The 12,546-nt window shown below is 46.3% G+C and overlaps 1 protein-coding gene across 5 annotated transcripts in view; it reads left to right on the top strand.

Moving 5' to 3' along the window:
- The window catches only part of SCAI (suppressor of cancer cell invasion), an 80,743-nt gene that overhangs the window by 31,869 nt on the left and 36,328 nt on the right, over positions 1–12,546 (top strand). For all 5 annotated transcript variants that reach the window (XR_004425808.1, XM_033137353.1, XM_033137354.1 and 2 more), the window contains one exon: positions 7,975–8,106. Coding sequence is in view for 4 of the 5 variants with exons in the window: in XM_033137353.1 (XP_032993244.1) it covers positions 7,975–8,106 (132 nt within the window). In the remaining variant the exon portion in view is untranslated. The remainder of the gene's footprint in view (positions 1–7,974; positions 8,107–12,546) is intronic.

Genomic DNA, 12,546 nt, shown 5'->3' with positions numbered 1-12,546 from the left:
ATGACTGGAGGATAACGCTCCCCACTTTTTCTCATTATCATTCTAGTTATTAATCAGCACTTTTCGCCATAGTCCCAGGGCGGGTTACAACAATTAAACACAATATTTCACCACAATTTAAAACAAAATATTTAAAAGCATTTTAAAACACCCTACTGTCACAGAAATAAGGCAGGTCCTAAAAATGTGTCCAAGCAGGCATACACATAATTTTGCAGCCAGCCCTCAAAATTGGGGCTGATGGGGGGGGGGAGGCAACCAGATACTAGAAACTTGGGTTTGGGGACAGCTGGGTTCAAGTCCCTTTTTAGGTTTAAGAATTCAGAGTATTATGTCCAGTAGGAGTGACTTAAGATAGGCAGGTGAACCACCTGAATCCCCATTTTGAATAAACTCTAGTCAAAAAAGTGCATTGCAAGTTCCATAGCACCACGTTTGATACAAAGTGGTGGCAGCTACTAGCTTGCCTTGGTGCCACACACCTTTCCCACTGCTCTCAGCGTGGTGTTGTCCATTGGCAGGGGTGGTGGCCAGGCCTGTGGTTCAGGGGCTGAAGGAGGTGCTGGTGGAGAGTGGAAAGCCTGAACATGATTCTGGTCCCAGTGCAAGGTGTGCATGCCACCCACCACCATGGAGCAGGTGAAGGCGCTGCAGGTGATTTAGGATGAGTGCAATGACTAAGCCTAAAGAGGCTAGGATTGGGGGCAGGGCTTATCTAGCCCCCTTCCATATTTTATTAAGTTAGTGCCCGTGAGCTGAATTATTGATCTCTTCAAGCAGCATCTGGCAGTTGGTCTGGACTCTTGTTGTGAGGATATTCTAGTGCTAGATTTCCTGCATGAAGCCAGAAGGTGGATGGGCATACGAAGCCTTCTCCGACTCTCATTCTTTGTTCTGTTCATTTCCCCAAATTGTGAGTGGAGATTTTGACCACTTCATCTGCCTCAGAAGCATTACCCCTCTGAGGTAAAGGGGAACCAACTGTGGCCTGCAAAAACACAATACTTGTTAGAACACAAAGTGCTTATTTAGCTGTGATTAGGCAGGTAGGTAGCTAGGAAGGCAGCTGCTAATTTGTGAATAACCTGAGATCCCCGGAAGGAACGTGTTGCAGATGGTAGAGAAATGAGGCATTGTATTAGGGTCTTTGGGGGAAACCAGGAAGGGAATATCTGTGCCAAACTAACAGGGAGGTTTGTGAAAGGACGCTGTTCCCCCTTCCAATTGCTTTGTGCCTATGAGGTGGCCAGTATTTGTAAGTATGGCCTTTCCTTGTCCCTTATTACCGTATTTCACTGTGTTCTTCCCTGGTCCTTGGCATGTCACCTGATGACAGAATCTGTAGTTGATAAGTTGGTGTCTTCAACATAATGTCTTGGGAAAAGGTTGTTGGTTTTGGCCCAGTTTTCCAATTTGTTAAGCTCATTGTGAATCATGATTCTATCTTCACTGCATTGTTTTCTGTTCTGGACATGGGGTGGCTAAGTGAACACCAGCAGTTTTTGCTTCTATGTCTGCTAAAGTTATCCAGCATCCTAGTGCTAGCCCACTCCTCCAGCCACCACTCTCTACAGCAGGCTTCACCCAACCTGGTGGCCTCCACGAACCTTATCCAGCATGGTCTTACTGGGTGAGGTTGATGGGAGCTGAGATCCAAAACACTCGGAAGGCACCAGGTTGGAGGAGGTTTCCCTACAAATGCTCTCTTGAGTTGGCATGGGGAACACATTTGGCTCTCTGATCTCTCTCTCCTGCCACAAGCCTTCTATAATCTCCTTGTTTTTGCTCAAGGTTGGAGGACTAATCTTCCTGAAACTTGCTAGATTTGAAGTTGTCTGTCTCCATTTTCTTGCCCTTCCTTATCAGGAAAATGAAGACTTTTCATACCAAGTGGGTTGCAAGATTACTTTGACACAAAACCCATAGGATGCACAATGCCTTGTTGTGTGGGGGTGGCGGAGCAAGGTCAAAATTCGACGCCCCCCTCTGCCCTTGCACTGCCTTTCCAAAGCTGGCTTAGTGAGGCTCCAGGCTTCGGGGATGAGGCACAAGCCTCTGGCTAACTAGGCTTTGTGAAAGACGTAGGAGAAATCTAGGAACCTGTCAGAGCACTCACACCTCCTTCCCAAACTCCAGCGCCTTGCTTACGCAGTGTAAGGGTTGGGAGGGGGTATCAGATGATTCCGAGGGCCACCCGAAAAGCACATTGGACTACCCTGATCCAGAGCAAGCTTGCCTGAAGTGTTGTTAGACAGAATGATAGTAATGAAACCACGTGTGTGTGCGTGTTATACTGAACTGATTGCAGAATTCAATTTTATACAAAATTTGTGCTAAGCATGTTTTTAAGAGTCACACATATATGCAACCCTGGGTGTGTCACTTATTAAAACACCTTGAGAAACAACCTCTCTGCAGAATGGTTCCACTGTTTCTTTTGGGGTTTCATCCTCTTCTGTTCCCCCTCCGCTGCCTTTTCTTTCCAGTTGCCCCATTTTCCTTCTGCGTCTGGATATTTTTAGCCTGCTTTGTATATCTGTTTCTCTGTCCTCTCTCTCTCTCTCTCTCTCTCTCTCTCTCTCTCCCCGCACCCACCCACCCTTCCCAGTTTGCTTTTCTGTCAGAGGCAGGGAAACTGGCATTTTCTCAGTTTTCTCATTCCTACCCCCCCCCCCCCGCTCTGTTGGGTCTGCCTTGCCATTTCTCCATCTGTTTCTGCTTCCATTGGCTTGTTCACACCATCTTGTTTACTTGCTTATTTAAGTAAATTCAATCTTGGTGTTTTCCACCTAGTCTTTTACTCTCTCTTTTTTGTACACTTCATGTAAAGGTTCTGGGGATAGAACTACAGCAACATGTTCTGCTCTTTTTAATGCAAATACAGTGGTATTAACATTTTCCAGAGATAATTTCAAGGAAGGAAGGAAGGAAGGAAGGAAGGAAGGAAGGAAGGAAGGAAGGAAGGAACTTCTCTCCTCTCCCCCCCCCTTCCCACCTCCATCCCCACCACCTCCATCCCCACCACCTCCATCCCCACCCTGCCTAATGGGCTGATTTTCAGTCTCAAAAGTGAGGACTGTGTTTCTGGTGAGGACTGGGCAGTGAGCATCAGAAGAGCCCCGCTGGATCAATCCAGTGGCCCATCTAGGCCAGCATCCTGTTCTCACAGTGGGAAGCCAGATGCCCCAATATGAAGCCTAAAAGCAGGACTTGTCTGCAATAACACTCTTCCCTCCTTCCATTTCCAAGCACTGATATACAGAAACATACTGACTCCAGTGGCATTCTAGTCCTCATTGTTATGAACATAGGAAGCTGCCTCATACAGAGTTGGGCTGTTGGTTCAGCTAGCTCAGTGTTGCCTACTCTGACTGGCAGCAGCTCTCGGGTTTCAGGCAGCAGATCTCTCTCAGCACAGCAAAGATGTGCCATTGGGGATTGAACCTGGTACCTTCTGGATGCAAAGCAGATGTTCTACCACTGTGATGTGACCTCAGGGCCGTCTTAAAGGGATCGGCTGCCTTGGCGCAACGATCCCTCGGCACCCCCGGCGTGCCGCCTCTCTGCCCGCCTCCCTCCCGCGCTGGCCGCCCCTCGGGAGGGGGGGCGGGCAGGCGGGGGATGAGGGGTGTGGCGCTGGAGTGGCGCGGGGCTTTGCGCACCCTTCCCAGCACTCCAGCTGGGGCTCCGGAGGGTGGCCGGCTTGCAGCTCGCCCGCCCGTGGGGGCAGGGTTGGGGAGGGGGCGTCCGGTATGCCGGCGAGCTTGCGGGGGCGCTGCGCCACCCAGCATCTATGACGAGATGGCCCTGTGTGACCTGATGACTTTTAGGCAATTTGCACTGCTGCTTTGAATAATACAGCAGCTGCTGACTTAAACATTGAAGATGTGATGTTGTATTCTGATGTTATCTCAAGTGAGAAGATGAGTGGCAGGTGTATAGTATGTCATATGTTTGAGGACTGTGGAAAAATACTGTTCCCATTACACAAGAGAAATTAAACCCGTCTCCCGATTAACACTTCTGTACTTACCTGGGAAAATGTCCAACTCCACACACTTTGGAGGGGGAGGGAGGCAAAACATGGTGTATAAATAAACCATAACACTTTTCCTGCCCCTATTCTTGTTTATTTGCTATGCAACTGCCTGCCTCACTCCTGCCACCACAAGAGTCACAGTTTGCCTCTAGCACAACCCTATGTAGAGACACACTGAGATTCAGTGGTTAGTGTGTCAGACTAGAACAGGTGTCAGCAAACTTTTTCAGCAGGGGGCCGGTCCACTGTCCCTCAGACCTTGTGGGGGGGGGGCGGACTATATTTTGAAAAAGAAAAAGAAAGAACGAATTCCTATGCCCCACAAATAACCCAGAGATGCATTTTAAATAAAAGCACACATTCTACTCATGTAAAAACACGTTGATTCCCGGACCGTCCGCAGGCTGGATTTAGAAGGTGATTGGGCTGGATCTGGCCCTCTGGCCTTAGTTTCCCTACCCATGGACTAGAACCTGGGAGACAAGGGTTCAAAGCCCCACTTGGCCATGAAGCTGATTAAGTGACCCTAGGTCATTCACAGCCTTTTAGCTTAACCTACTTCACAGTGTTGTTGTGTGGATTAAATTAGGAGGGTGAAAACCATGTACATTGCTTTCAGCTCCTTGAAGGAAAAGGTGGGTGATAGATAGTAACAGTTTGGGAAAGTGACATGGGAAAAGTGTTTTCAAACCTGTTTTGTCTGTGATCCTCACTATGTGTGGCCAAGGTGCTGTCTCCACATAACCTCCTCACAGGGTTAAACAGTCTTCTTTTCTTTTCTTTTCTTTTCTCTTCTCTTTTGCTTTGCTCTTTAAAAAAAAAAAAATAGTACCCACTACCATTTCTTCCTCAACTATTGTTGAGGCCCAGAAAGACTTCCCTGTGTTTCTCACAGGTCATTCCTATATTCCTTTGCTTATGCATGCACATCCCATTCAAAAGAAATGTTGCCCCAAATTAAAATAATCAGCATTAACAGTGTCTCCTGGTTGCTCTTGCTAATCCTCCCATCAGTCCCTTTGGTCTCTATTCCCCCCCCCCCCCGAAACATGGAGTTATTTCCCGTCTAAATCAGCACTTGGTAGACTGTATGGCCTGAAGAAGCCCATTACCACACATTAGAATATATCCAGTGAGACAGGGTAGGGGTTTTTGTGGGGGTGGTCGAGCAGTGCCATGTTTGTGAGTAAAGTGGGCATGGAACTCCAGATAGTAGTGTGAATTTGAATATTTTTCAAGAGGAAAAATAATAAGGGTGGGAAATGAGTTGGAAAATATAAATGATTTGGTTTGGGGGTTTTTAATGAAAAAATCAGTCTTCTGTTCATAACCCTGGTGTGGGTGTGTGGGTGTGTTTTAAGCACAGCTTTTGGCATTAAATCAGCAATCACTTTTACGCTGAAACCAGAGCTTTTCAAACCTCATTAGCAAACCTCATTATTTCAAACAGTAATTATTTGGGGGCTCCTGGAGCATAATTAAGCAAAAACCTGCAAGAGATGACTGGCCAGCACCCTTTCACGTCTGAAGCAAATCTTTGCAGAAGTTGCATTGGTGTAACCAGCACCCTTGACCCTTTAACTCGCCTGCTTTCCATTTTACCTGTTGGTGACTTGTCCTGCTGGTTATTGCCACATGTTGGAAAGTATGGCTGGATCCAGGCAGGGGATACTCAGTGTGGTATGGCTGGCAGAGGAGGTCTGCTGATGAGGAAAAACCTGTCAATCAAAGGCAGGGGTGGGGAACCTGTATGTAGCCTTCCAGGCACAGTTAGACTGCAACTCCCATCATTCTGGACCCTTGGCTTTGGTGGCTTGGGCTGCTGGGGAGTTTGAGTCCAACAACATCTGCAGGGCTTCAAGTTTAACAGCCCTAATTGAAGGTATCTTGTGGTCTTGACTTTACTTTTCTTAATTTCCCCTTTTAGCATTCATTAGCACTGTGAATACTGCAGGATGGGGCTGTTGTAAAGAACAGTGAAGCTAGCAATTGATTGTACAACTGGGAGGTGGAAGGTGATGTGTGCATGTTCTTGGGTGCCTTTTAATCTTATTTTGCTTCAGCTATCAAGTGTTTGGGAAGCCACTTGCAGTATGGCAAGCTGGTGTTTAGAAGCTGCATCAAGCAAGTTCAATTTTTCCTCTCTCCTCCCCATTCTTCCACTTGCTCATGTAACTTACCAGTTGCTGGATGGTGAAATGGAAATGCCCTCCATTCAAGGGTTTGGAGAAGAAGGAGAGGAGTAATAAATGGAGTGATGGAAAATTAACTGGATATGGCATTGATGGAGCTGAGGTGGGGGGAGGCTTTGGAAAACTTCAGTCCTGGCCTCTCTTCTGTTCTAACAAAGTACTCTGCATACGATTTGGGGTGAAATCAGAGAATGATACTATTAAATTCACGGTACTCTCTCTGGAAAAAAGGCTGGGGGAAATGAAAATGGAAGGTCCTAGAGGAGGAGATTGGGATTCTATCATAAATACAACAGAAAACAACAGGAAATAGAATTTGAACGTAAGGAAATGGGTTTGAATTAAAGTACCGGTATATAGAATGGGGAAATATGGAATACTATTCCAATATGTCAGGGGTGGCCAACTTCCAAGAGACTGAGATCTACTCACAGAGTTAAAAACTGGCAGTGGGGGTTCAGGTCAAAGTTGTTGAACTTTTTTTTAGGAAGGAAAGCCCTGTTTTAGGGGGTTCACGTGAAAGTTGTTGAGCTTTAGGGAAGAGGAAAGCGATATTGAGCTTTTTTTTAGGAAGGAAAGCCCTATTTTTGGTGGTTCAGGTCATTTTAGGGGTGCAGGACAAAGATTTTAGGGGAGCCAAAGTTTTTTAGCTTCTTTGGGGGGAGCCACTGATCTTCCAGTGATCTACCACAGACGTCCAGTGATCTACCGGTAGATCACGATCTGCCTGTTAGACATGCCTGCAATATGTAATCACATAGTGGAGGGATTTTAGCACGGACATGTAACCAGCAGACAAAAAATCAGAAGCCCTTTTAATCTATCTCTGATATTTCTTTTTCTTTCGTCTTTTGTCTTTTTTCTCCCTCTTTCTTTCCTTTTTTTCTTCTGTTTCCCTTTTCCTTTTGGAGTCCTATGTTTGGGTCCTTTGTTAAGTTTTGGGGATTGTGTACGCATGGGGGTGGTAGATGGTTGATGAAGTGCCCTGGGTGGGAGACAGGGTAATGTTGGTCTCCCAGTGTGAGAGGCTGGGAGGAGAAAGGAAGGATCTGGGCAGGAATGCTACCCTCTGTAGGTGGTGGGGGCTGCAAATTGCCTCTAGGAGAGGATTCCATATTCTACCTGTTCTTTTTGTAGTTTTTGTAGCCATTATCTTATTTTACCATGAAAAACCTGTGTGTGTGTGTGTGTGTGTGTGTGTGTGCACCCACACATCTACACTTACTTATAAGTTGCTGGAAACTGCAGGAGGGGAGAGTACTGTTGTGCTCAGGTCCTGCTTGTAGGTTTCCTACAGGCACCAGGTTGGCCCCTGCAAGAACAGAATGCTGGACTAGATGGGTCATTGGCCTGATCTATCAGGGCTGTTCTTAAATTCTTGCTGTGGGATAAACCTACAGCTCTACAGCAGACAAAGCTAGAGAGACTTAACTGCACTGGCACAGGGATCCTTTAAAAAACAAAAAACAAAACAACCCACAACTTTAATAGGCCCCGTTGATGTATGCAGTTCAGTAGTGAATAGAGCAAAGAAACAGCAAATAACAGTCACTTGCTGAGACTCTCTCCTTGCTGATTTTAGTAGGCCTCTGTGGGGAGGATGATGTGTGTTTGCATGTGTGTTTTTCCCCCCTTTTCATTCTTATGACACTGTATGTACCAGACTCCCAGCTGCAGCATTTTCATTCTGACCTTCCTGCCACCCATGGCTAATCTAGATTTTTGCCTGTGTTCCCTTTCTAGGACTGAGTTTGCCCTGAAAGAAGCCATGTCGACAGGCGGCATGGAGGATGACATCCCTCAGGGAGAGAGGAAAACTGTCACGGACTTCTGTTATCTGCTGGATAAATCCAAACAGCTCTTCAATGGCTTAAGGTCAGTCCGTTTCAAGTGTTTTGTATAGGTAGGGCTTGAGCTGGTGGAGAAACCAATAAAAATTCTGGAATCTGGCAATCTAGATTCCTTCCTGGGAAAAGTTTAAATCTACAAACTGTATTAATTATGCAGATTTTGCATTCCTCGTGTTTTGCACAATTCTAGTTTTGCTATTAACACAGAGCTATGCAGTATGCTGAATCTCCACTCCAGAAACCTTCCTGGATCCACCCCTCTGGCTTCTGAAGCTTTATCTGGAAGTTCTCAAGTGCTTGCCAGCTACCACAAGGATATAATGCAGTATGTGATTCAAAATAAGAGATCACCCGAACACCCTCAGTTTCCTGAAGTGTGTACAGCTTACAGGATTCTTGGTGTGGAGCATTGGGTTGCCTGTATGCATAATATAATGTTTTTCCTTGGGAAAAGAGTACATAGCTGACATAAATGAGCAGAAGGATTTGGGGAGATGAAACAGGAGACTGGGCAGTGACTGTGTCCATTGCAGGAAAAAGAGCAGGGATTAACAAGTGAGGCCAGATGGGTTTGTGTGTGAAGAAACTCAACTTTAAAATGTGGAAGAAAACAATTGGTTTTCAGGCTTTTTCTTTTCTTTTTTCTTTAAAGAGCTAGAAGTTATTTCTTGGGAACATCATTTTAGTCAGTGGCTGTGTGTTTGTGGCTTTAGAAACAGTGACCACCCAAACTCTTAGGATTCTGCCAGAGCTGCCAAATTGTCCTTTAGATAAGAACAGAAGAAGTGTGCATGCACAAGAAAGCTCATACCAATAACACACTTAGTTGGTCTCTAAGGTGCTACTGGAAGGATTTTTTTTTATTTTGTTTAGATATCGTGTCTGCTATACAATTGCAAAATCTTGGTGCCTCTGTCCTCTGCCTCCTTGGGGGGACACTTCTATTTTATTCACATTTTTATCCTTCGCTTAAGGATCTCAGAGTGGTATTCATGATTGTTTCTTCCAACCCCATTTTATCCACCCAACCAACTTTCTTTCCCTCTCAGCCTAACCTGTTTCAGAGACAGACATAGAGAGTAGCCCAGTTGGCATGTAGGAAGGCATTGTTTTCCATTCTGCCCTGTAATTTCATGACACACTGTTTCTGTTCTGCTGCAGTTTGTTTTCTACCAAAAAATTTGTTATTCATCTTGCTGTCTGCTGTGGCAAAATTATGTAACTTGCTTAAATAGTTATGTAAATTATATTGTCATTATGTTATTCCACCCCATTCATTTTAATGCAAAGGAAACACAATGCAAATGGTAGTGGAGGCAGGAATGCAGCCAGTTACATACCATTTGCAGACTGAAAGCAGCAACAATGACAAATGCCAATCATATTTGCTGGATTTATACCAATTCTTGACATGGGATGAATAAGTGAACATTAACAATTTCTGCTGCTGTTTCTGTTTTCATTGGAATTCTCTGCTCTCTATTGCCCAGTGAGCTTTAGCCAGTGACCTGAATCCAGGTCTTCCTACTGTGAGTCTCCCAAAACATCTGGAGGGCCACAGTTTCCCACCCCTGTGTTGTTTTGAGGAAGGACCACAGCTCAGTGGTAGAGCATCTGTCTTGCATGCAGAAGGTCCCAGGTTCAGTCCCTGGCATCTCTAGAAAGAACAAGGACTAGGACAGACCCCCATCCAAAATCCTGGATTGCCTATGGTCCTATGTGTTAAAGACTGATCCTTGGTTATAATTAGATGTAAATGGGATTTGTAAAGTGCTGAACATACCTCAAAATTTTGGTGCATGAGGTATGCTCAAAATGGGCACACACAGCAAGAATTTGTCTCCCATAAACTGCCTCTGCAGCCTTAACCAGTTGCTTGCTCCAGTATGATGATCCTGTACCTTCCTGCTTTAGAGCTAATATTCACAAAGAGCTGTCAGGTAAGGAGAGGGGCAGTGCTTCAAACCGCACTACCTGTTGCTATAACTTCAATGGCAAGCTGAAAAAACCTAATTAATGAAAAGCAAGATAGTGATCGGCCCTGTAGCTGCTTCATTGGCAGGCATCTAAGAGGTGTGCATCCAAGGATCCTCTCATTTAAACTCTTTTATGTCGTACTGAATCTGCTTTTCCCTTCCCTCTTTTAGCCAAGGTGACTCTGGCAAATGTTTTATTTTTTGTAGCTCAAATACTAAATTCCTCCCTTTGTGCCAGAGCCATCCTTTATGTGAAGCAGCCTCCTATAGGCAGCGGTTGTTGTTTTTGACACTGTCAAGGTCCACCAAGTGGAAGGTAGAAAGAAGGATCTGTTCTGGGAAAAAGGAGCCAATGCTCTTGAGCAAGCCCTCTTGGAAGCTGCATGAGAGCTTGGTAGAGTGAAATGGTGGAGGTGGTGAACTGCATCTTTTCAGTTTACAAGCAAGTGGATAGTTTTGAATACCTCTCCGTTGCAGGAGAGGTAGAGAGAGACTCTCTTTACACCAGTTTCTGTCTGCATCAAAGATACAGTTAAGCTTATACCCTACTTTTCCACATGCAGTTCCCTTCTGTCTGAAGTGGTATGACCCAAAACTACCTTCTCATAACCTAAATGGACACATGGCAGCAGAGTAAGGTGGTGGAATCTTGAGCTGTTAAGTATTTATGTAAACATCAATGATGACTGATGCCCATTGGGACTTATAGAGTGAAAGACTGGGAGCGCAACAGTAGATGGAGCCAGAGCCAGTAATAGATGGAGTTCTGCTCCCAGCCTCCTGCCTGCTGAGTTCCACAAGGGCATCCCTGAGGCCAAGGAGGATGAATACGGCAGGGAGGGTCTCCTCCTTGACTGGTTGTGAGTCAGAAGGTAGGTAGGTGGGGGCCAGCTGAGGGTGGACTGAGGTTAGTGGGGCAGTGCCCCCTATTAGCCCAAATGAATCAGGCTCCACTGGTAAGCATGTATTTAAGGCTTTATACCAGTTTTCAGAGAAGACTGCCTCTCAGTATGGTTTATAATCACACTCACAGGAATGAAACATTGAAAACACATAAAATAACCAGTCACATCCCGAAATATATAAGGCAAGATAGCCCATTTCAAACTGCAATCAAACTAACCCCCAAAGGCCACAGCAAAGAAAAACATATTTAAGACCCATTTGAAAGAGACTAGAGATGGGCTTTGCCTTGATACCACTTGGCAGGGGCGTAGGGAGCTGCTTTGCCGCCCAGGGCGGAAAACGCGGGGGCACCTCCCTGGGGCACCTCCTTAGCACACATGCGCCATGATGTCATGGCGTGCGTGCAGCATCCCGGGTGGACTGCGCATGTCCGCACATGTGCAGTCCACCCAAGATGGCGGGCACCCCTCCCGACCGTGCGGCAAGTTTTAAGGCTGTAGCACACGCTGCAGCCTTAAAACTTGCTGTGCCATCGCGCGGTCGGGAGGGGTGCTTGTCGCTCGCACCCGCCATCTTGGGTGGCGGGCACGAGTGACCAGCAGCCCTTCTGTGTGGCGGCACGGCAAGTTTTAAGGCTGCAGCACGCGCTGATGCCTTAAAAGTTGCTGCACGCCGGCGGCACCAATCGCGGGGGCGGGGCACCGCCCTGAGAGTCACCCCCCAGGGCGGTACCTGGGGCAGCCTGCCCCACCTTGCTCCACCCCTGCCACTTGGAATTGAGTTCAGTAACTGGGTCTCAGCTCCTTATGTCAGGCTTCAGAAGCAGGTTCACGTTATTGAATGTTCCACTACATGATTTTCTTTGTAAATACATGTTAATGAAGTCCCACATCAGGGACAAAGGTTCTTGCCTTGCCTGCTTCAAGCTGTGCTACTACTCTGCTTGAAGGAGTTTTTTTTTTTTTTTTTTTTGCTTTGCTTTGCTTTGTTGTAATGTGATCTCCCTTCCTCCCCTCACAGTGGTACAGTCCATGCTGTGGCCTCATTGCCACTTCATTCAGCTGCGCATACAAAACTGCTTCTTGTAGAAGAGCTCTTGAGTGCAAGCATCTATAGTCTTTGCTGTGTGGCTGTGTGTGTGTGTGTCCTCCCTCTAATCATACATGTATGCTGTCTGGTACATCAACCTGCCTGCGAGTGAGAGGTGGAAAGGGGAGGGTGCGCTGCTGCAGAATTCTGGCTGTATCTTTTGGCTCAGAAAAACACGAGCCAATACATTTCTCCAGAAATGAAAACTGGAGCAAATGGTACTGTGTTTGACTGGCTTGGTGCCTGCAGGCCTGTGGGGATCACTTGGTGTTTGCTGCTCTTGGCTCAGGTTTACTCGCTGGTGCCTGTGGGTAAGCAGCAGTTACCTGAGTTACTCTCTCCCAGGATAATAGTCAGTGTAAGAGCAGGAAGGGGAGGTACAGAGCACCAACCCACCACAACAGCAGTATCTGTTTACAGTGGCGAGTGGGGGAGGGGGATTGGATGGTGAATGTCAGTCAATATCCAGCCTGCTCTGGACTGGCTGTTTGCTT

The sequence above is a fragment of the Lacerta agilis genome, chromosome Z, assembly GCF_009819535.1.
Source record: "Lacerta agilis isolate rLacAgi1 chromosome Z, rLacAgi1.pri, whole genome shotgun sequence".
NCBI classification, from domain to species: domain Eukaryota; kingdom Metazoa; phylum Chordata; class Lepidosauria; order Squamata; family Lacertidae; genus Lacerta; species Lacerta agilis.
The sequence above is the reverse complement of the archived record's forward strand: the minus strand, read 5'-3'. Positions and strand labels throughout refer to the sequence as shown.